This window comes from Babylonia areolata, chromosome 2 (assembly GCF_041734735.1).
Source record: "Babylonia areolata isolate BAREFJ2019XMU chromosome 2, ASM4173473v1, whole genome shotgun sequence".
NCBI lineage: Eukaryota > Metazoa > Mollusca > Gastropoda > Neogastropoda > Buccinidae > Babylonia > Babylonia areolata.
Window position 1 is genome coordinate 22486140 of NC_134877.1, and position 26778 is coordinate 22512917.

At 44.4% G+C, this 26778-nt stretch overlaps 1 protein-coding gene across 1 annotated transcript in view; it reads right to left on the reverse strand.

Annotated features, from left to right (window-relative positions):
* LOC143299210 (ATP-citrate synthase-like) overlaps positions 1-26778 on the reverse strand; it is an 83217-nt gene that overhangs the window by 38829 nt on the left and 17610 nt on the right. The window contains 8 exon segments of the mRNA XM_076612404.1: positions 2467-2597; positions 4490-4525; positions 4760-4803; positions 5813-5904; positions 7434-7532; positions 9420-9482; positions 22719-22841; positions 25334-25568. Of these exon segments, the coding sequence (XP_076468519.1) occupies positions 2467-2597; positions 4490-4525; positions 4760-4803; positions 5813-5904; positions 7434-7532; positions 9420-9482; positions 22719-22841; positions 25334-25483 (738 nt within the window). The 5' untranslated portion in view covers positions 25484-25568.

Below are 26778 nucleotides of genomic sequence, written 5' to 3' on the forward strand. Positions count from 1 at the left end.
CACACATTTACACCTCTGGCCTCCTGCAACCACAAAACACACACATTTACAACTCTCGCCTCCTGCAACCACAAAACATACACATTTACAACTCTCGCCTCCTGCAGCCACAAAACACACACATTTACACCTCTCGCCTCCTGCAACCACAAAACACACACATTTACAACTCTTGCCTCCTGCAACCACAAAACATACACATTTACAACTCTCGCCTCCTGCAGCCACAAAACACACACATTTACACCTCTCGCCTCCTGCAACCACAAAACACACACATTTACCACTCTCGCCTCCTGCAACCACAAAACACACACATTTACAACTCTCGCCTCCTGCAACCACAAAACACACACATTTACAACTCTCGCCTCCTGCAACCACAAAACACACACATTTACAACTCTCGCCTCCTGCAACCACAAAACACACACATTTACAACTCTCGCCTCCTGCAGCCACAAAACACACACATTTACACCTTTCGCCTCCTGCAACCACAAAACACACACATTTACAACTCTCGCCTCCTACAGCCACAAAACACAAAACACACACATTTACAACTCTCGCCTCCTGCAACCACAAAACACACACATTTACAACTCTGGCCTCCTGCAACCACAAAACACACACATTTACAATTCTCGCCTCCTGCAACCACAAAACACACACATTTACAACTCTCGCCTCCTGCAACCACAAAACACACACATTTACAACTCTCGCCTCCTGCAACCACAAAACACACACGTTTACAACTCTCGGCAACAGCCAAGTGGTGAAAGCGTTGGACTTTCAATGTGAGGGTCCCCCCCTGAGTTCGAATCTCGGTAACGGCGCCTGGTGGGTAAAGGGTGAAGATTTTTTCCGATCTCCCAGGTCAACATATGTGCAGACCTGCTAGTGCCTGAACCTTCTTCCTGTGTATACACAAGCAGAAAATCAAATACTGCACATTAAAGATCAAGTAATCCATGTCAGCGTTCAGTGGATTATGGAAACAAGAACATACCCAGCATGCACACCCCTGAAAATGGAGTATGGCTGCTTACATGGCAGGGGTTAAAAAGGTCATACACGTAAAAGCCCACTCGTGTACATACGAGTGAACGTGGGAGTTGCAGCCCATGAACAAAGAAGAAGAAGAAGAAGAAAACCCTTTTTTCCTTCTGAAATACAAGAAGTACTATTATTAGAAACTCAAAACAAAAGGAAAAAAAAAGAAATAACAGATATCTAGTTGTTTGCAAATGTTTGGTTTTTGGGTGTTTTTTTTTACACGTAAAAGCCCACTCGTGTACATACGAGTGAACGTGGGAGTTGCAGCCCATGAACAAAGAAGAAGAAGAAGAAGAAAACCCTTTTTTCCTTCTGAAATACAAGAAGTACTATTATTAGAAACTCAAAACAAAAGGAAAAAAAAAGAAATAACAGATATCTAGTTGTTTGCAAATGTTTGGTTTTTGGGTTTTTTTTACCTCGTACTTTGGTTCTGTTAGACTGATGTGCAAAATTTTGCCTCCAGTGAAATATAAAATGCAAAACAAAAATCAGAAATGTATGCATATACACATTTTTTTAACATGAAAATGAAACTGACTCTTTTTCTCTTCTGTAGCAGAAACAAAAAAAGACAAGCAAGGAGTACTAACAACATGATCATTATCATTCTTTAAACGCCACAGTAGTAAAAGGCACATTGCCATTAATCTCCCTCTCTTGCATGTACACACACAGACAGACACACACACACACACACATAACACACACACAACACACATACCACAGAAAAACATACCACATACACACACACAATACACATCCACTCACGTCCCCCCTACTCCACACATACATAACACACACACACACACACGGAATACACACCACACGGAAAAACACACCACATACACACACACAATACACATCCCCTCACGTCCCCCCCACCCTCCCCCCACACACACGAAATACACACCACACAGAAAAACATACCACATACACACACACACACACACAATACACATCCCCTCACGTCCCCCCCCACCCCTCCCCCCACACACACACGAAATACACACCACACAAAAAAACTTAGCACACACGCACACACAATACACATCCCCTCACGTCCCCCCCCCACCCCTCTACCCCCACACACGGAATACATACCACACTGAAAAACATACCACATACACACACATACACAACACACATCCCCTCACATTCCCCCCCCCCCCACCACTCACACACGGAATACACACCACACAGAAAGAAACATAACACACACACACACACACACACACATCCCCTCACATCCACCCCAACTCCCCACACACACACACACACACATCCCCTCAGGCACTCCCCCCCCCCCACTTCCCTCCAACTCCACACACACACACAGAATACACACCACACAGAAAAAAACCACACACACACACACACACACACACACGCACACACACACACCTCAGGCAGGGCGTCCCTGCCAAATGGAGGGGGAAAGTCGATGTTGCCCCACTTGGCCTTGCACAGGAACTCGGCACACTGGTCGATCTTCGCCGCCAGATCCAAGATGTAGATCTTTCCCTGTGTCACCACTGCACACACAGCAAGTGATATATATATATATATATGTTTGTATTTATATTTCTTTTTATCACAACAGATTTCTCTGTGTGACATTCGGGCTACTCTCTCCCCAGGGAGAGTGCGTCGCTACACTACAGTGCCACCCTTGGTTTTTTGTTTTTTTGTTGTTGTTTTTTCCTGCGTGCAGTTTTATTTGTTTTTCCTGTCGAAGTGGATTTTTCCACAAAATTTTGCCGCGAACAACCCTTTTGGTGTCATGGGTTCTTTTACGCGTGCTAAGTGCAGGTTGCACATGGGACCTCGGTTTATCATCTCATCCGAATGACTAGTGTCCAGACCACCACTCAAGGTGTAGTGGAGGGGAAGAAAATATCGGCGGCTGAGCCATGATTCGAACCAGCACGCTCAGATTCTCTCGCTTCCCAGGCAGACGCGTTACCTCTAGGCCATCACTCCACTCTCGGGGAGTACTTCTTTGCTTTTCCTTTCGGAGTTCATCTGTGATCTAATTCATTTTAAATATTTGATGTTGCTTATAACACTGCCGCTTTGTTGTGTGTTCACTGTGTGCATAAGCAGTTTTCAGAGCACACCACACGCTCCGGTGTGTCACTGCTCTATGTGTTCCCAATGTCTTTACTTGCTTTTGAGAATAAAATCATGTTTAAAACACACACACACACACACAAATACACACACACACACACACACAAAAATACAGAGAACTTTCCCTGAGTCACCACTGCACACAGCAAGTGGAAAAAAAAAAGAAAAACTGATATCACTACTGGACGCTCAGAGAAATGGGAAATATGAGTTTCAGTTTCAGTTTCAGTTTCAAGAAGGCATCAAATCGCATGGACTGATGCAGAGTTGAGTTTAATGCCCTACTGGCTATAAGCCCTTAAGGTCAAGTTGTTCGTGGCTGTGGTCTTATCCATGGGGGGGTGGGGGGGGGGGGGGGGTGAGGGGGGGTGTGGGGGGTGATGTTGTCAAGGCGTTGGTCCTGGTGGACTGATCCATATATATACTACATGTACCATAAAAAAGAGGAAAAAAGAACAGATAACTCAACTTCACATAAACAGACACATTAATTAAGCCCTGAGACCTGACCCAGGTTGGGTGTTTTTTTTGTTTTTTTTTGTGTGTGGGTTTTTTTGTGTTTTTTTTGTTTTGTTTTTTAAAACATCAAGATAAATGAAATAAAAGAAATTATCAAAAAAGGGAGATAATTATGAACCGCTTTACAGTACAAAACTTTTCTTTTTTTTCTCTCTCTCTCTGCATCATTGCCGTCACTGTTTTCACTAGTGCAGTGATCTTTTGGACATGGTTATAGGTTATCGTAAAGTGCCTGGGACATTAATGAAGATGCTATTATCCTTAACCCCTTGGCTGCTAATGATGAGTATGCTTGTCAGTAAAGGACGGTCACCTCACTGAGACAAATAAGACAGAGCTGACAGGTTAGAACATCATTCACGATTCTTCTTCTTCTTCTTCTGAGTTAGTTCATGGGCTGCAACTCCCACATTCACTCGCATGTACACGAGTGGGCTTTTACGTGTATCTCGAGTGAACAAGCACGTGTGTAAATAACACATCTGCACAGAAACTGCATACAAACTACTTATGTCTATAGATGTACACTCATGTGTTTGTGAGTGCGCACACACACACACACACACACGCGCGCTTGTGCGCACGCACACACACGCACATGCACACACACACGCGTGCGTGCATGCGTGCACACACACACACGCGTGCACGTGCACACACACTCACACACACACGCACGCACGCATGCACACACGCACACGCACACACACGCGCGCGCACACACGCACACGCACACAGAACCACGCTACAAAGACCAAAGTTCAGTACTACTTACCTAAGGGGTTAATCTCCAGGTAAGTGAAATACAGATCTTTGTACACTTTGTACAGGGTCAGGATGAAATTTGTCAGCAATCTGCACACAAAATCCAAATACCAATCTTACAGACCTTTGTACACTTTGTACAGGGTCAGGATGAAATTTGTCAGCAATCTGCACACAAAATCCAAATACCAATCTTACAGACCTTTGTACACTTTGTACAGGGTCAGGATGAAATTTGTCAGCAATCTGCACACAAAATCCAAATACCAATCTTACAGACCTTTGTACACTTTGTACAGGGTCAGGATGAAATCTGTCAGCAATCTGCACACAAAATCCAAATACCAATCTTACAGACCTTTGTACACTTTGTACAGGGTCAGGATGAAATCTGTCAGCAATCTGCACACAAAATCCAAATACCAATCTTACAGACCTTTGTACACTTTGTACAGGGTCAGGATGAAATTTGTCAGCAATCTGCACACAAAATCCAAATACCAATCTTACAGATCTTTGTACACTTTGTTGTACAGGGTCAGTATGAAATTTGTCAACAATCTGCACACAAAATCCGAATACCAATCTTACAGACCTTTGTACACTTTGTACAGGGTCAGGATGAAATTTGTCAGCAATCTGCACACAAAATCCAAATACCAATCTTACAGATCTTTGTACACTTTGTACAGGGTCAGGATGAAATTTGTCAGCAATCTGCACACACAAAACAAACAACAAATACCAATTTTACTAAAACTTTTCCCATCTGAACAGGATTTTTTGTGAGGCATATAAAAAAAAAAAAAAAGGGAAGACGCGGGCAACCAAAGAAGCTGGAGTGGAGTGACAAGTGGAGTGATGGCCTAGAGGTAACGTGTCCACCGAGGAAGCGAGAGAATCTGAGCGCGCTGGTTCGAATCACGGCTCAGCCGCCGATATTTTCTCCCCCTCCACTAGACCTTGAGTGGTGGTCTGGACGCTAGTCATTCAGATGAGACGATAAACTGAGGTCCAGTGTGCAGCATGCACTTAGAGCACGTAAAAGAATCCACGGAAACAAAAGGGTTGTCCCTGGCAAAATTCTGTAGAAAAATCCACTTCGATAGGATAAAACAAATAAAACTGCATTCAGGAAAAAAAAAAAAAAAAAAAATGGGTGGCGCTCTCAGTGTAGCGACACGCTCTCCCTGGGGAGGAGAGCAGCCCCAATTTCACACAGAGAAATCTGTTGTGACAAAAAAAAAAAAAAAAAAAAAAAAGAGAGAGAGAAATACAAATACTCCACACCGCCAACCAGCCAGTAACTTGTTCAACAACACACAGGACTCACTGTTTCTCCGTGTCCGGAACCTTGGAGAGCAGGGTCTTGGTGATGGCGTCAGCGGTGGTGTCAGTGTCCACAGGAATGTCCAGCTTAGCAGCCTGCCGTCAAAACGAAAAAAATAAAAAATAAAAAAATACAGGAGATGTAGCACTCATCAGAAACCGCAATATACCAAAAATACCAAACTGCTGGAGAGGTGGCCTAGTGATAACGCATCCACTTAGGATACAATACAATACTATACAATAAAATACAATACAATACAATACAGTACAATATGTCCACCTAGGATATAATACAATTCAGTACAGTACTATACAATACAATACGTTCACCTAGGATACAATACAATACAATACAATAGGACTGTCTACCTAGGATACAATACAATACAGTACAATTCAATTCAATACAGTACAGTACAATACAATATGTCCACCTAGGATACAATTCAAAACAATTCAATTCAATTCAGTACAGTACAGTACAGTACAGTACAATACATTATGTCCACCTAGGATACAATACAAAACAACACAGTACAGTATAATACAATACAATATGTCCAGTAGGATACAATTCAATACAATACAATACAATATGTCCACCTAGGATACAACACAATACAATACAAGATACAATACAATACAATACAGTACAATACAGTATGTCCACCTAGGATACAACACAATACAATACAAGATACAATACAATACAATACAGTACAATACAGTATGTCCACCTAGGATACAACACCATATAATACAAGATACAATACAATACAATACAGTATGCCCACCTAGGATACAACACAATACAATACAAGATACAATACAATACAATACAGTATGCCCACCTAGGATACAACACAATACAATACAAGATACAATATAATACAATACATCTTTATTCATCCATCGGGAAATCAATTGTGCAGCCACAGGCTTGTCACTCATCCAACACAATATCTCAGCCCATATCCTAGTCCAGTACACACACACACACACACACACACACACACACCACCCACCCACACACACACACACACACACGCACACACACACACACACATCGTGACAAAGGTTGAACCAAAGAAAAAAAAAACCCTGAAAAGCTGCATATCAAAAGCAAAATACATACAAGCCAGCAACAGACAACAGCGGCTTCATTTCCACGCAGCTTTTTGCACCCATCAGGGCAGTGATTTCATATCCACTGAGTGTAGGGCTGGGTACAGGAAAAAAGCAGGGCCCCTATCCTCTCCTTCCGCTCTCTGAACCTACCCCAACGGGCACAACTGACGAGTGGTTAAAGCGTTGGACTTTCAATCTGAGGGTCCCAGGTCCGGATCTCAGTTCAGCGGCACCTGGTGGGTGAAACGGTGGAGCTTTTTCTGACCTCACAGGTCAACATATGTGCAGACCTTCTTGTGCCTGAACCCCCTTCGTGTGTATACGGCAAGCAGATGATCAAATACTGCAAGTTAAAGATTCTGTAATCCATGTCAGTGATAGTTGGGTTATGGAAACAAGAACATACCCAGCATGCACACCCCCGGAAATGGACTATGGCTGCCTACATAGCGGGGTAAAAACGGTCAAGAACCAGACAAACACCCTTGCCTTACCTTGGCATCCACATCGCCAATGTCGACACCACCCTCATGGTGGAACAGGATGGTGTCTGCGTAGCGGTGGGAGTAGATGCACACATAGTACTCTTCCTCCTGAAACAATAATAATAATAATAATAATAATGATGAATATTTTATATAGCACGTTTCTCCAGAAACACTGCTCAAAGCACTTTACATTTCGTTCCCCACTCCCCCATCAATACTCCTCTCCACCCATCCCCCCCACCCCCACCCACACAGAGAAGAACATGCCAGAAAACACTCAAACAACACATCAACAAGCAGTATGCTATGAAACCGTTTACATGACTTGCTAAAAACAAACAAAACGTAACCATGACTTACAGAATGAATAAATAAACGCCAAAGAAATATTTCAATGCGGACACTCCAAACTTGTGCAGAATGGAAAGAGATTGCAACTTGTTCTCAGCACTCCTTTGATCTGTCTTCACAACCAGGCAGCTACTTGTGTTTGTATTTGTATTTCTTTTTATCACAACAGATTTCTCTGTGTGAAATTCGGGCTGCTCTCCCCAGGGAGAGCGCGTTGCTATACTAAAGCGCCACCCATTTTTTTTGGTATTTTTTCCTGCGTGCAGTTTTATATATTTGTTTTTCCTATCGAAGTGGATTTTTCTACAGAATTTTACCAGGGGCAACCCTTTTGTTGCCGTGGGTTCTTTTACGTGCGCTAAGTGCATGCTGCGCATGGGACCTCAGTTTATCATCTCATTTGAATGACTAGCATCCAGACCACCACTCAAGGTCTAGTGGAGGGGGAGAAAATATCGGCGGCTGAGCCGTGAATCGAACCAGCGCGCTCACATTCTCTCACTTCTCTTGTGTACCACCTCTCACTGTATTTTTCAAATCACATTCACAATTATCTCTGTACCACCTTTCACTGTATTTTTCAAATCACATTCACAATTATCTCTGTACCACCTTTCACTGTATTTTTCAAATCACATTCACAATTATCTCTGTACCACCTTTCACTGTATTTTTCAAATCACATTCGCAATTATCTCTGTACCACCTCTCACTGTATTTTTCAAATCACATTCACAATTATCTCTGTACCACCTTTCACTGTATTTTTCAAATCACATTCACAATTATCTCTGTACCACCTCTCACTGTATTTTTCAAATCACATTCACAATTATCTCTGTACCACCTCTCACTGTATTTTTCAAATCACATTCACAATTATCTCTGTACCACTTCTCTTATTTTTCAAATCACATTCACAATTATCTCTGTACCACCTCTCACTGTATTTTTCAAATCACATTCACAATTATCTCTGTACCACTTCTCATCTCACTGTATTTTTCAAATCACATTCACAATTATCTCTGTACCACCTTTCACTGTATTTTTCAAATCACATTCGCAATTATCTCTGTTCCACCTCTCACTGTATTTTTCAAATCACATTCACAATTATCTCTGTACCACCTTTCACTGTATTTTTCAAATCACATTCACAATTATCTCTGTACCACCTCTCACTGTATTTTTCAAATCACATTCACAATTATCTCTGTACCACCTCTCACTGTATTTTTCAAATCACATTCACAATTATCTCTGTACCACTTCTCATCTCACTGTATTTTTCAAATCACATTCACAATTATCTCTGTACCACCTCTCACTGTATTTTTCAAATCACATTCACAATTATCTCTGTACCACCTCTCACTGTATTTTTAAATCACATTCACAATTATCTCTGTACCACCTCTCACTGTATTTTCAAATCACATTCACAATTATCTCTGTACCACCTCTCACTGTATTTTTCAAATCACATTCACAATTATCTCTGTACCACCTCTCACTGTATTTTCCAAAGTCACAAATGTAATTGACCTGTCTTGAACATACCAATGGAAATAGAGAAGTAAAAAAAAAAATAAATAAATAAATAAAAAAGATGATTAATAATAACAAATTAGAACACACCTGCTTGTGAGCAATGAATGGCTCAATGATGAAGTTTTTCAACTTTCCAGTCGCAGCACCAATCTGAAACAATAACAACAGTGAGTTTGAGTACTTGGGTGTTTGAATGTGTGTGTGTGTGTGTGTGTGTGTGTGCGCGCGCGTGTGCGTGTGTGTGTGTGTGTGTGTGTGCGTGTGTGTGTGTGTGTGCGTTGTCTGTGTGTTCCTGCTTTTTAAAAATTCATCTGACCAGTCGCATCAATCATTTGAGACAAATATCACCAAACAAGTAATATAAAAGTTTCACATCATACCCAAAACATCCATCCATTTCAGCTAAAAATGATACAAAACGGGAACTGCAATACATTTCACGCACGCACGCGCACACACACAGACACACACACACACACACACACACACACACACACACGCAATCACACACACACAATCACACACACACACACGCAATCACACATACACACACATACCAAATACACACACACACACCAAACACACACACACAAAATGGTGCCATTCACTATTCAATTTCTAAGTCCATTTCGGTTCAACCGAAAATGCAGTCAAGAATTTCTCTTAATAACAGCTTGTGCTCAAGGGTAATCAAGTACCGCAAGCTCACCGTGGAGTGTACATGAACCTCACTCCTGCGCTTACACCTTACGGCATCTTATTACTGAATATCAAATAAGGCTTTCAAAAATAATAGTAACATCTTAAAATTAACAAACAATGAGGCTAGGAGATGAAATGATTCACAAATAGTAAAGAGAGGTAACTCTCTCCACTGACAAGGTACACAACTTCAAGTCAGTGCTGCTTACGCTACCGATTCTGCTAGCACACAGGTAAATAAAAGGTAAAATACAAGTTAATAAAAAATATCTTGGCCTAAAGAGGCTGGTCCAAACTGACATAAATACAAAACAGAATGTTTATCTTTTATGTGTTGGGACGCCTTTGGATTTCAATTCCCCTTTCAACAAATCACACCACATTCCTTCGCAATGAAAAGGGGTGTACCCACTCCGCCTTTAAAAAAACAAATAAATAAAGGTGTTAACATGCATACACATTTTTTCCTCTCACCATTGCAGACATACAGACACTATTAGGAACTCTTGCACATATGCTTGTACACATAAACAGAGACACAAGCAGACACACCCACCCTGATAACTTTTGCAAGAATGCATATATATATATATATATATATATATATATATATATATATATATATATATATATATATATACGTACACAGACACCACTGAGGGATTATTGCAAGTAAGCAATGCACACACACACACACACAGACACCTTTGTACTGTGTGTGTGTGTGTGTGTGTGGACAAGTGTGTGTGTATACACACACATGTGTGTGTGTATACATGTGTGTGTGTGTGTTTGTGTGAAATAGAAATGCAATTGTGTATTTCATTATCACAATATTATTGTATATATATATATATGCATTTTGTTTATATGTTGTTGCCTTTCATCTGCTTCTCTCTCTCCCCCTCTCTCTCTCTCATATTTGTTTTCTATTTTTTCCATTAATAGCTTGATGGCAATTATTGCTTATTCAATTTACCATCATGAAATAAAATCTTGATTTGACTTGACTTCACACACACACACACAAACACACACACACACACACACACACACACACACCACTGAGAACTCCCAAATACACACGTGTGCGCGTGCGCGCGCGCGCACACACACACACACACACACACACACACACACACACCATTCACAAAAATCCTGATACTAAAACATCCTACTCTTCAACTTCTTCTTCTTGCTACCCCTATCCCTCCTTGCCATAAAAATCATAATAATAATAATGGATACTTATATAGCACACTATCCAGAAATCTGCTCTAGGTGCTTTACAAAAACGCTTTTGTTAACATAAAACATTACATCAATGTTACATACACACACCAAAATGTGACTACACACACACACACACACACACACACACACACACACACAGCATACATACATTTTAACATACATGTGTATCTAACAGCTACCCTAACACATACGCACACATAGGCAGGCACAAACTTACATAAACACACACACACACACACACACACACAATACACATTCACATACATGCATGTAGTTATGTACACATACATATGTATACACACATAGTCAAGCACAGCTAACGCAAAGGAAGTGGACCTGCCACAATTGAACTTATTGCCGAGGGAAAAGGTGAGTCTTGAGACGAGATTTAAAAGATGCGAGGGAATCAGAATGACAGAGGTTATTTGGTGATTGAAAAGACAACGATCTGTGTCCGTAGGTCTTACTTCTGACTTGAGGTATCCTGAGAAGTCGAGTATCAGAGGAAGAACGGAGCTGGCGAGACAGGGTATAGATATGGAGGAGTTCAGAAAGATACTTGGGGCCAGATCCATTGACTGTGGAAAAGGTCAGAGTGGATAGCTTATAGTCTATTCGATCAGAAACAGGCAACCAGTGGAGAGACTGAAGGAGAGGAGAAACATGGTCAAATCTAGAAGCTCTGCAAATGAGTCTGCCAGCGTTATTCTGAATTCGTTGGAGTCTGTCTAATAGATATTTGGGAAGGCCGGCCAAAAGAGAGTTGCAGTAATCCAATCTTGAGAGAACCCACTAAATTTGGGGGGAGAAAGAACAGGATTCTTCTTCTTTGTTCGTGGGCTGCAGCTCCCACGTTCACTTGTATGTATACGAGTGGGCTTTTATGTGTATGACCGTTTTTACCCTGCCTTGTAGACAGCCATACTCCATTTTGGGGGGGGTGCATGCTGGTTATGTTCTTGCTTCCATAACCCACCGAACACTGACGTGGATTACAGGATCTTTAACATGCGTATTTGATCTTCTGCTTGCCGTATACACTCGAAGGGGGTTTCAGCCACTAAGCAGGTCTGCACAAAATGTTGACCTGGGAGATTCAGAAAAATCTCCACCCTTTACCCCCACCAGGCGCCGTTACCGAGACTCAAACATGGGACCCTCAGATTGAAAGTCCAACGCTTTAACCACTCGGCTATTGAAAGAACGTCGAAAGAACAGGATAATCACAGGTACTGAAACAGGACAGAGACACAGAGCATGGGAGAGAAATCCATAGCGCAGCGCCCAGAGGCAAAAATCAATAATGTCGCCATTTCCTGCCTGCAGAGGAACCTAACTGTTCCCCTCACCACCTTGCGTGGGATCTACAGCAGATGGTCTGGTTTTGTTCGTAATTCTTTCTTTTGATAATTGACTGAATGTGTAAGTGTGGATTGTGCGTGAAATATGTTTGGATCAGGAGGTCGGTGGAGGGGGGAGGTGTGTGTGTGTGTGGGGGGGGGGGAGCGGGAAAGGGGGGGGGGGGGGGAGTGAAGGGATGAAAGTGGGTAATGGGTGTGTGTGTGTGTGTGTGTGTGCGCGTGTGTGTGTGTGTGCGTGTGTGTGTGTGTGTGTCCATGCATGTTCATTTACACTTGCACACGCACATTGTACATGCTTGCAAGTGTAAATGCATGCATGCATGCATGCATGTGTACACATGCACAGTGTGGTTTATATAGTGCTGAATCTTGTGCAGAGACAAATCGAAGCGCATTCAAACCTGTCATTCAAACGCATGCATAACTTTAACTTGAGAAACTGAAGACAAAGAAGAGGCTGGGGGGGTGGGGGGAGAGGGGGTGCTATCTCAGAAAGAGATGGGTTTTAAGGTCAGACCTGAAAGAGCTGAGTGCGGAGAGGAATTAAAGTTCATTCCAAAAGCAAGGTCCAGAGACAGAGAAAGAACAGCGGCCAACTGTGGAGATGTTCACACAATGTGTGCAAAACTGAAAACAGTGCAGAAAACATGATGTAACTAACAGAAGAAAAAACCTGTGTGGATGTGCAAACCGCAGCGCAAACAACTTCACTCATCCTTTCCCAAACAGCCAGAAGAGCAGGCGGAAAGCACAATAAAGGCCTGTTTATTTCCCCTTCCCTCTGTTACTCTCCCCTCTTCTCTCTCTTTCTCTATCTCTCTCTCTCTATCTCTCCTTTCTTTGAACAAGCATTCACACGCGTGTGCGCACGCACACACACACAGAGTCTCTTTCTCTTTGTCTGTTATCCCCCCCCCCTCCCCCATACACACACTCTCCCTCTCTCTCTTTCTCTGTCCACTATTTTCACTTTCCCAGAACACACACTCTCTCTCACTCTCTCTCTGTCCCCCTCTCTCTGTCCACTATTTCCACTTTCCCTAAACACACAAACTCTCTCACTCTCTCTGTCCACTATTTCCACTTTCCCTAAACACACAAACTCTCTCACTCTCTCTGTCCACTATTTCCACTTTCCCTAAACACTCTCTCTCTCTGTGTCCACTATTTCCACTTTTCCCTAAAAACACACTCCCTCTCTCACTTACTCTCTCTGTCCACTATTTCCACTTTCCCTAAACACTCTCTCTCTCTCTCTCTCTCTGTCCACTATTTCCACTTTTCCCTAAAAACACACTCCCTCTCTCACTTACTCTCTCTGTCCACTATTTCCACTTTCCCTAAGCACACTCTCTCTCTCTCTCTGTCCACTATTTCCACTTTTCCCTAAAAACACACTCCCTCTCTCACTTACTCTCTCTGTCCACTATTTCCACTTTTCCCAAAACACACACACACTCCCTCTCACTCTCTGTCCCTCTCTCTCTCTGTCCACTATTTCCACGTTTCCCTAAACACACACTCCCTCTCTCTCTTACTCTCTCTGTCAACTATTTCCACGTTTCCCTAAACACACACACACACACTCCCTCTCTCTCCCCCTCTAGAGGTCCATGGGCCTCCTTGGCACCCTGCAGCACTTACAAATCAATCCACTTCCATGCAAGATCACGCCAATTTGGTCCTGTGGAAGAAGGAGATTGATCGATCTTCTGGCACACGCACACGCACACACTCACACACACACACACACACAACACACACACACACGCACACACACACACACACACACACACACTCCCACCCACATAATTTTTTGTCTGTTTCCTCCATAATCATCCTACGAAGCAGCCAGCAGCAACTCGGGCATGCAGTTATCTTCCATGGCACGCAATGAATCAGCCAACCAGCGAAAAAACAGCGGATGGCTGGAACTTGTGGAAGGACAGAGTCTGTGATTTCCCCACCGCAGCATTGAGTGAGTAGGGGGATGAGTGGGAGGTTGAGGCAAGCGGAGACAGAAGGGGGACACACACACACACACACACACACACACAGGAGAGAGAAATCAGCAACAACAAAATGGTGCAAGAGCAGACAGAAACAGCACGTAGAAATCTCTCTCTCTCTCTCTCTCTCTCTCTCTCTCACACACACACACACACACAGGAGAGAAATCAGCAACAACAAAATGGTGTAAGAGCAGACAGGAACAGCACGTAGGGATGTCTCACACACACACACACACACACACACACACACACACAGAGTCACACACACAGAGTCACACACACACACACACACACACACACACACACAAAGAGTCACACACAACCACACACCCACACACGCAAAGAGTCACACACACACACACACACACACACACACACACACACACACACAGAGGAGAGAAATACAGCAACAACAAAATGACGCAAGAGCAGACGGACACAGCACGTAGGGATGTCCGGTCTTTCTTCATTTTTTTCTGAGAAAAGAAAAAAAAAATGATGCAGCCATATCTGTCTTCTTGCCTTTTTTCTGTGCGGTTTGAACTTTTCTGTTATCTTCGTTCTGTTTCGTTGTTCATTTGTCATGCTGTTATTATGTAACACATAATATGCAGCTATATGCGATTGATTGCATGCATGTACGTGGTGGTGGTGTGTGTCCATCGAGATCGATGATGACCATCGTTGTCATCCAGCTGGGGGATGGGGGGAGGGTGGTGGTGGAGGGGGGGGGATGCTCATGAATCTATCTGTGAATGCGCAGATGGCTGAATAGTCCAATCTGCGCACAAAATGTTCGCTGACAGTTGGGGCAGACAAAGACAGGCATATCATTGTCAGGGAGCTTGTTTGCCCGTGACTTTCTGGCCTGCCTCTTCTAAACAGCTGCAGCAGTCCTGTTGGCCTCGCACAACTTGGCGCCTTTGTGCACAGCAGCGTGCCATTTGTCACGGTCCACTGCAGATTCCTCCCAGGAGTCAGGGTTGATATCAAACGCTTTCAGAGAGACTTTCAGAGTATCTCTGAAGCGCTTCTTCTGACCTCCATGTGATCTCTTCCCTTGTTGCAGCTCGCCATAGAAGAGCCTTTTGGGCAGCCGATGGTCTGGCATGCACACCCCGTCGGTGGCTCTCCTGAGCCGACGCCCTTTTATGGATCTCGTTTTTAATTCCATAAGGGTGTCTAGCCACCCGCCTCAACAGACCCGGAAGGGAGCTGTGGGAGTGCCAGTTTAGTCGCCGGCAACCCAACCCTGAACAGGTTGTACTGGATTACAGGTTACCAGTAGCATATCTAATGACTTGACCTGACTCAATGTACTTAAACATACGCGTAAGTACATGCATGCATGACAGCATGTAATAATGCGTGCATGCGCAAATGCATGCAAGCATGCATGCACATTTATGCATGCATGTGTACATGTGTGTGTATATGCGTGCAAGCATGTACGTGTGCCTGTGCATGTACGTGTATGTGAATGTATTTGCATGCGCGTTCGCATACAATTCCAATATTCACTGAAGCATCTATTCTAAGACCAGGAAGAAATTGCTAGGGTTGATATCTGATGCTAATGACAGACACTTTGTGGTGTGATTATCTTGTATCCATCTCTTTCTTTTTTACTCTCTCTCTCTCTCTTTCTCTCTTTTTCCACAGTCTCCGAGTGTAAAGGAATGTTTGATCTTCAAATAATGATGGTGTCTGTGGTATGTATGTGCAAGTTATCAATAATGCATATTTTCATCAATGTGGCATTTTGTTTGGATTTTTTTTCTCTGAGAGTGAGACTCTGTGTGTGTGTGTGTGTGTGTGTGTGTGTGTGGACACTGACTATTAGATTCGTTCAATTCTGTGGATGATAGAAAGCTCTCTATCTCTCCCTACCTCTCCTCTCCCCCTCCACTCTCTCCCTCTCCTCCCCCTCATTCACTCTGTGCTCACCCCCCTCCTCTCACTCTTCCTTCCTCCCTCCCTCTCCCTCACTCCCTCTCCTCTCCCTCCCTCCCCTCTCCCTCTCTCGTTCACTCTCCCTCCCTCCCTCACCTCTCCCTCTCTCCCTTTCTCGCTCACTCTCCCTCCCTTACTTGCTCACTCTCCCTCACTCTCCCTTCCTCCCTCCCTTTCTTCTCCTTCTCCCTCTCCTTCTTCCTCCCTCCATTACTCACTCACTCTCCCTATCCACCCCCCTCCCTCTGTCCCTCCCTCTCCTCTCCCTCTTCCTTCCTCCCTTTCTACTCCCTCCCTCTCCATCACTCACTCTCTCTCCCTCCCTCCCTCCCTCACTCACTCTCCTCTCCCTTACTCACTCTCCCTCCCTCCTTTACTCGCTCACTCTCCCTCTCCTCTCCCTCCCTCACTTTCCCTCTCTCTCCCTCCCTCCCTCCTTCCCTCTCCTCTCCCTCACTCACTCTCCCTCCGTCCCTCCCTCGGAAATGTCCTGACCAAAACCTTGAACCCCCACACCCAGAATCAATCGGCCACAAGGAGAGAGGAAGAGACTGGGCAAGCAGCATTTATGGGGGGTTGGGGGGGGGTGTGTGTGAGAAAGATTGTGTGAGTGTGTGGGCGGGAGGCAGTGCAGAGAGGGTGGCAGGGAGGTGGGGTGGGGTGGGGTGGGGTGGGGATAGGCTGGCAGGAAGGAGGCAACAAGTCAACAACAGGAAGGAGGCGGAGAAGAGGGGGAGGGTGGGGGTGTCGAGTGGGGGTGGGGGTTGGGGGGGGGGGATAGGGAAAATCGAACCTACACCCCAATCAATACACTGGTTCCTCAATTCTACCCGTGGGATCTCTCCAGACTCTGTGTGTGTGTGTGTGTGTGTGTGTGTGTTTGTGTGTGTGTGTGTGCGCGCGCGCGCCACACCCCTGCCAGCACAGGCTAGGGGAGGGTGTAGGGGGGTAGGGTCATGGTGGGGGAGGGGGTTGGGGTGTGGAGGGTGAAGAAGGGGATGGAGCTGGTGGTGTGGTGTGGTTAGCCTGCCAACTGTGGGGATTGTCTAAAGAGAGAGACAGAGAGAGAGGGAGAGAGAAAGAGAGAGAGAGTGACAGAGAGACACACAGAGAGAGCGACAGAGAGAGAGAGAGAGAGAGAGACAGAGAGAGACAGAGAGAGAGAGAGAGAGAGAGAGAGAGAGAGAGAGAGAGAGAGAGAAAGAGAAAGAGAGAGAGATACACAGAGACGGAGATAAAGAGACGACAGAGAGAGACTGAGACACAGAGAGACACACAGAGAGAGACACACAGAGAAACAGAGAGAGACAGAGAGAGAAACAGAGAGACAGAGAGAGACAAAGACAGAGAGAAACAGAGAGAGAGAGAGAGAGACAGACAAGAGACACACAGACAGAAACAGAGAGACAGAAACAGAGAGACAGAGAGAGAGTGTGTGACAGAGAGAGACACGCACAGAGACAGAGACAGAGAGACAGACAGACAGAGAGAAAGAGAGACGGGCAAACAGAGAAACACACAGAGAGAGAGAGACACACACACACACACACACACACACACACACACACACACACAGACAGACAGACAGAGAGCAATCCGCAGCTAAAACAGCAGCCAACACTGGGAAGGGATTTGTGGCCAGCCCTGTGGGTCAATAACTCGGGTGGGGGGTGTGGGTGGGAGGAACACAGCTCCCATCTTATGGATCTGTTGTTAAAGGCTGATTTTGGGTGGAATTCAGTTGTGCTGTCGCGCTTTTCTTTAGTATTAAAGTTCTGAATCAACCAGGCATACTCCTCTTAAATTCCGTGTCAATCTTCATAAATCACCTTCACCTTCACCTTCACCTCTCCCGTAGTCTGGGTTCAGACCGTTGGGGCACCGCTGCTGACCTGGCCACCACCCCTCTCCACTCTTCACGGTTTTCTGATTTCCTCAGGGCGTCACCGAGCGTCAAGCCTGTCCAACCCCGGATGTTGTCTTCCCATCTCTTCCTCTGCCGTCCTCTCCTTCTGCCTCCTTGTACGGTGCCTTGCAGGAACGTTTTGGCAAGACCAGATGATCGGGAGATGTGTCCATACCACCTAAGTTTGCGTTTTTTCACTATGGACAGAAGGTCTTCGTAGGGTCCAATACTTTGCTTGATTCTGTTCTTCACTTCCGTGTTAGTGATGTGGTCTCTGTAGGAGATGCCAAGTAGTCTACGAAAGCATCTCATCTCGACAGCTTGGATTCTTCTCTCGATGTCCGCAGTCAGGGTCCAAGTCTCGCAGGCGTAGAGCAATATTGAAATAACCAGGGAACGCATCAGTCTGATTTTTGAGCTGAGAGCGATGTTTTTGTTGTTCCAGATGGTGTTCAGCTTGTTGAGTGCCATTGTTGTTTGGGCAATTCTCGAGAGTACTTCTGGTTTAGATCCTTCATCTGACACGATTGCTCCCAGATATTTGAAGCTGTGGACTGTTTTAAGCTTTTCGTCGTTGACTTTGATGTCAATGCTGATGCCGTTGGTGTTGTTAGTCATCACCAAACCAAACTTCATAAATACTCCTCTTCAAAAAAAAAAAAAAAATTCTGAGCCAACCAGCATTACTGCCTCATAAATTATCATGTGTTAATCTCCATAAACACTGCTCTTCATTTACATAAACTGAATTTACTCTATCCCAGAAAACGGAGTATAAGCAGCGCTTACATGGAAGGGGAAAAAACGGTCATTCATATAAAAGCCCACTCGTGTACATACGAGTGAACGGGGGAGTTGCAGCCCACGAATGAAGAAGAAGAAGAAGAAGAAGACGAAGAATTCACTTTTGGGTTTTTTCAGAATACTCTTGCTATACTCAGCATCAATCAGTATACTCCCCCCCCCCCCCCCATGCAACCCCCACCCCACCCCACCCAAAAAAAGAAGAAGAAAAAAGAGAAAGAGAGAGAGAGACCAGACAGACACACAGAGAGACACAGAGAGAGAGAGACACAGAGAGACACACAGAGACACACACACACACACACACACACACACAGATAGACTGTGAGACACGGAGAGACACAGAGAGAGACACAGAGATAGAGACACACAGCGAGAGAGAGAGACAGACAAAGAGAGACAGAGAGACAGAGACAGAGAGAGAGAGGCAGACATACAAAGACAGACAGACACAGAAAGACAGAGTGAAAGAGAAACAGAGGCAGAGACAGAGAGAGCAATCAGTGGCTAAATCAGCAGCTAGCAGCAGGGAAAGGATGTGGGTAGCCAGCCCTGTGATTTAACATCAGACGGAGAATGAGGGGAGGGGTGGGGGCGGGTGGGAGGGGTTGCAGACATGCCCCCCACCCCCCACCCCCCTCTCCCCCCCACAACTCCCTCATCTCCCCCTCCTATCTGCTGGTCGTGTGTATACGGCAAACAGAAGATCAAATACGCATGTTAAAGATCCTGTAATCCGTGTCAGCATTCGGTGGGTTATGGAAACAAGAACATATATGTATACCCAGCATGCACATCCCCCAAAACGGAGTATGGCTGCCTACATGGCGGGGTAAAAAAAAAATAAACAAAACGGTCATACACGTAAAATGTTACATGTCTGTCTGAGTGTGCATGTGTGTGTGTGTGTGTGTGTGTGTGTGCGTGTGTACATGCATGAAATCTGATTGAATGACACAGGAAACGAATGATGAGCGCCCAGTGGCAGCCGTCAAGTCAGCTCTAACCAGGTAGGCAACCTGTTGTGTAAATGACCCCGTGTTTGTAAAGCGCTTAGAGCTTGGTCTCTGACCGAGGATAGGCGCTATATATATAAGTAACCATATCAATCAGTAAAAAAGTCTGTCTTATTGGTGATATTGTGTCATCATCACGCTCTTCTTCAAACTTCTGAACCAACCAGGAATACTCCTCTTTAAATGTTGTCTCAATCTTCAGGAATAACTTCTCTTTAAACATTTTTTTTTTTTTTTTTTTCAAAATCAAAATTTGCCGCAATCAACAACACTCCTCCTTAAAATTACATGTCCACAAATATTGACTCTTCCGTGATTCAATTCTGTGTCAACGGTCTTCCAGAAATACTGTCAGTAAATTCTGCATGAATCTTCAATAATGATACTGCCTCTTCTATTCACCTGCCAAGAGCAAGACTGGAGAGAAGAGATTAAAAAAAAAAAAAGAGAAAGAAAAGAGAGCAATCAACAGCTGGCAGGAAAGGTATTTGCTTGCTGGCCAGTCCTGTTATTCAATAACAGGGGCTGATGATGCAGGGGTGGGGTGGGGGAAGGGGGGGTAAGTGGGGGGAGTGTGGGGGGTAGGGGGATGGGGGGCATACCCCCCCCCCTTCCCCCTTCCCCTAAACCCTCCTCTTCTCATCTGCTGGATCTGCCTACAAAAGGCTGACTTTTACTGGTGGAGTTGTGCTGTCTAAAGAGAGAGACAGAGAGGCAGAGAGAGAAAGAGAGAGACACAGAGAGAGAGAGAGAGAGAGAGACACACACACACAAACACACACACACACAGACACAAAGAGAGAGAGAGAGAGACAGAGACAGAGAGAGATAGAGACAGAGAATGACAGACAGAGACAGAGAGACAGACAGACAGAGAAACAGACAGACAGACAAAGAAACACACAGAGAGACAGACAGACAGAGACAGAGAGAGAGACAACCCCACCCCCCACCTCTCCCCCGTTGTCAGTCAGAAGCTCCTTCTTAACCCTCTCTGACCACTGTTGTCCAGCAGTATTCTCATCAGTGATGGGCTGTCAGTGTCACCTCACTGAGGTGAGTTTCAGTTTCAGTTTCAGTTGCTCAAGGAGGCGTCACTGCGTTCGGACAAACCATATACGCTACACCACATCTGCCAAGCAGATGCCTGACCAGCAGCGTAACCCAACGCGCTTAGTCAGGCCTTGAGAAAAAAAAAAAAAACAAAAAAAAAAACGGGGGAATAAATAATAGATAAGCTTACATAAATAAATAAATAAATGAATAATAATTATAATATAGAAAAAGGTAGTAGTAATAATAATAGTAATACTAAAAAATAAAAAAATAAAAAAATAAAAAAAAATTTTAAAAAGGTGAAACACTGCTTACAGATCGATCAGGATTTCAGTCGCAAATTCTGCATTTATTTGGAATCTCCCCCCCCCCCCCCCCCCCCCCCCACACCCTTCCCATCCCTCCCTCTCATCCGGGACTGCATTGCGTTTCTCTTCATCAGCAAACATCATGATATCAATTAGCACCAAACGCTGAACAAAGCAATGGGGGAGAAAAAAAAATGTAAACTGGACTTCAAAACTCACGTCACGCTGCCCAACCCCCTTAGCTTTGGGGAGGCAAAGACCACTCTGCGCAGCCACTTCGGGAAACAGCTGGCGAGAACGGCTACACCCGGGAGCAGAGGAGGACAGTGACAGTTTCAGTTTCAGTTTCAGTAGCTCAAGGAGGCGTCACTGTGTGTCGGACAAATCCATATACGCTACACCACATCTGCCAAGCAGATGCCTGACCAGCAGCGGAACCCAACGTGCTTAGTCAGGCCTTGAGAAAATTTTTTTTTTTTAAATAATAAAAATAAAATAAAATAAAATAAAATAAATAAATAAATATATTAAATAAAATAAATAGATACATGAAAAAAGAACTACTACTACTACTAAGGAGGACAGCATCCATCAACTGGGTCAAGTTCAGCAAGTCATCCTCCTCAGACTGCGCACAGGCCACTGCCAGCTCCTCTCCCATCTCTACAAACTGAAAAATTCCCCCACACAGACCAATGTCCGTGTGACACCGCTCCTCAAACCAAACTCCAGCCCACGTCCTCCTGCAAGACTGCCCTCTACACAAAGAGCTTGAGGCGCCAGATCTGGCCCAGTCCCGCAGCGCTCCAGGACAAAGTTGTGGGGGAACGGGTTACAGAGCTCCAGCGGACTGCGGACTTCGTAACCTACTCTGGACCGACTGTCAGAACATGGCCTGGGAATGCTGAAGAAGAAGAAGGATGTCATGCTGATCTCATTTCACCAAGGTTCAGGAGGAGAAGGAGAAGGAGAAGGAGGAGGAGGAGAAAGAAAGGGTGTCTGTAGAGCATGTACCTGAAAGTCCTTGCCCAGTTTGTTGGTGAGCCACTCCTTCACCCCGGCCAGGTCCACACCGGCCTTGATCAGTCCCAGCTTCCCCCGCCGCTTGATCAGCTGGTCCGGCTTCACCACCAGTTTCTGGAACACACACACACACACACACATCACATGTTACACACACACACATGCACATCACATGTCACACACACACATCACATGTCACACACACGTCACACACACACATCACATGTCACACACACACATCACATGTCACACACACACGTCACACACACACATCATATGTCACACACACACACGTCACACACACACATCACATGTCACACACACACATCACATGTCACACACACACATCACATGTCACACACACACACACACATCACATGTCACACACACAACACAAACACACACGCACACACACACACTCACACACACACATGCATGAACTCTCTCTCACACACACACATCACATGTCACACACACACACACACACACACACACACACACACACACACACACACACAAAACACACATCACATATCACATATCACAAACGACAGGTGCAGCAGTGGTCAAATGTTAAACTAACAGTGCTGTGCTCGATTCTCACCCCAGTTTCCTGTGTTCAATCCCCGTCACACCTGGTGGGTTAACTCATTCACGACCACAGGCGACTTTTTGTCGACACTGAGGAGTCATGTTGATAAGATAAGATAAGATAGATAAGAAGATAAGATAAGACTAACTTTATTATCTCCAACTGGAGAAATATGGTCAGGTGCATCATCACAACATAGACAAGTAAACAACATGGGGACCATAACTGTAAAAGTCCAACAACAGCTTTTACGAATATTACGAAGATACAAATGTAAAATAAAATATCACATACACCGTTTCATACATACATCCACACACTGCAGGTAATAACTAGTATTCTTAATGTAAAAAACAGAAAGAATTAAGAAACATTATTTGAATATGACTATAAACATAGCCTACTATACTGCACATTGATTATAATAGACAGATAAGATACGAATAAAGATGAATTGCGATGAGACCATTTTCACATTGTAACAAAGCTGGACAGCTGGCTCCGCGACTTAGGCATTATTGTCGTTAGTACGGGGCTTAGTAGGTGGTGTCCTGAGTACATTAAAACAGAACAGGCACCACTTAACACCACCGAAGTGACTCAGCAGCAGTGCAGGGTCTCCTCTGGTGTGTGGCCTCCTGGCGACCTAACATTGATGGTTCCCTGTGGACTGCCGACGCTGGAATGAGCGGCGTGGGAGTAATGCCACTGAAACGGTGCAGATGATGGGACAGCAAAAAAAAAAAAAAAAAAAAAAAAAAAAAAGCTGGACAGCTGCAGACAGGTTCCCCGCCAACAGAACAATGACTAAACTTTGCCCCCCCTGACCAGGTCTGAAGTGAACAAGTCCGTTGTGTCGTTTTGACAGGAACCGAACCATGTGACTGAGAGCATCGTTTCCCAAAAAAATATTTGACGCTCAGGAGTGTTTTTCACAAAGAAACCTGGCCGGTGAAAGAGTTAAGGGTGGAGATTTTTCTGATCTCCCAGGCCAACATATGTGCAGACCTGCTGGTGCCTGAACCCCCTTTGTGTATGTGTGTGTGTGTGTGTGTGTGTGTGTACACACGCAGAAGATCAAATACGCAAGTTAAAGATCCTGTAATCCATGTCAATGTTTGGTGGCTTAAAAAAACCCAATAAAATACCAAGCATGCACACCTCCAAATGGGTTGATGCCAACATGGCAGATCAAATTTAAAAAAAACAACAACAAAAAACCAAAACAATCATACACATAAAATGTTGCATATAATACATGTCTGTTCGTTCTTTAGTTTGTCTTTTCACTGTAAGTGATATCAGACGAGGGTAGGAAAAAAATCGAGGGGGGGAAAGAAATTACTGTTTACTCATGCGAGTAAGTGAAAGTGTGTGTGCGTGCGTGTTTGTGTGCGCGCATGTGTGTGTGTGTGTGAGTGCATGACTGAAACCTGGTTGAATGACAAAGGAAACAAATGATGAGCGCCCAATGGCAGCTGTCAGTCGGCTCTACCCAGGTAGGCTAGGCAACTTGTACAAACGACTCAGTGTTTGTAAAGCAACAGTTTGGACTCTGACCAAAGGTAGGCGCTGTATAAGTATCCATTTCCATATTCTGTAGGAATCATCACTGATGACAATGATGGTGATAATGATCAGGATGATGAATGTATGAATATGACGGTTGTGGAGGTGATGATTAGGTTGGTGAAGAGATAATGGTGGAGGTTGTGATGGTGGTGGTGGTGGTGGTATTCATTGATGATGGTGGCGATGATAATAATGGTTTGTTATTGATGATGATGATTATAATGGTAGTGGTGGTGGTGGTGGTGGTGGTGATGATGATTGTGACTGACGATGATGATGATGATAGCAGTGATGATAACAATGACACTGATGATCAATGTTGATGATCATCAAAATCTAAAACATCAACACCCACACACATGTTCTTACACACAAACACACACATCCACAACCTAACACACACACACACACACAACCCTCCTACACACACACACACACACACCTGCTCATTCAACCATGGGTTGTCCGCTGTCAGCTGGTTCCAGTTGACGTCCTCCGCCACGGAGGCCACTTTGTTGTGCATGGCCGTGCCCTCCAGGAAACGGTTCAAGAGTTCCTTGCCCTTGGCTTCGCTGATCGCCTTGGCCGACATGATGAGGGGGGTACTGAAGAACTAACTCTCTCTGACTCTGCTACCGCAGCCTTCAAAATGGGCAGTGTCCCTTCTGGATGAACACCTGGAACAAAGCAGACACATGACATCTTGTTCTTGTTCTTGTCGTTTTTAGTCCAGCCAACCGCACAGGGCCATACCAGGACTGTCTTCTTCTTCTTCTTCTTCTGCATTCGTGGGCTGCTACTCCCACGTTCACTCGTATGCACACGAGTGGGCTTTTACGTGTATGACCGTTTTTACCCCACCATGTAGGCAGCCATACTCCGTTTTCGGGGATGTGCATGCTGGGTATGTTCTTGTTTCCATAACCCACCAAACGCTGACATGGATTACGGGATCTTTAACGTGCGTATTTGATCTTCTGCTTGCATATACACACGAAGGGGGTTCAGGCACTAGCAGGTCTGCACATATGTTGACCTGGGAGATCGTAAAAATCTCCACCCTTTACCCACCAGGCGCTGCCACCGTGATGGGACCCTCAGATTGACAGTCCAATGCTTTAACCACTTGGCTATTGCGCCCGTCATCAGGACTGTCAAATCTGAGGGACTGGGTCTCATATTTGATCCCAGTGTCTGTGCATGGCAGGTTAAGGGTTGAAGTTGTTGGGGTTTTTTTTGTTTTGGGTTTTTTTTTTCCAATCTCCCTGCTGTTGCCTTATTTCCTTTTTTTGACTCATTTGTGTAAACAAAGTGAGTATGTTTTAACCCGGTGTTCGGTTGTCTGTGTGTGTGTGTGTGTGTGAGTGTGTGTGTGTGTGTGTGTGTGTGTGTGTGTGTGTGTGTGTCACTGTGTGTGTCTGTGTGTCCGTGGTAAACTTTAACACTGACATTTTCATTTTATCTGCAAATACTTTGTCAGTTGACACCAAATTTGGCATAAAAATAGGAAAAATTCAGTTCTTTCCAGTCATCTTGTTTAAAACAATATTGTACCTCTGGGATGGGCACAAAAAAATTAAAAAATGAAGCCTAATTATATGCAAACTGCATTTACTGTTATATTTATATTTTTTGTATTCTCTAAACTTGGCACTTTGACCTCTTATTCTGACACAACAACAAGAGGAGTTATTATTATCATTTTTTGTTCAAACAGGAACTTCTTTTGCTAAGCATGGAATTTTTATTTATATATGCAACATGCAAAAAAAATAAAACACATGCAAGTTTTGAGATCCTGTCTTCCATATCACCGTTCCGTGGGTTATAATGCAAACATGATATACCAAATACACACAGAGAGAGACATCCAGTTAGATCTATATG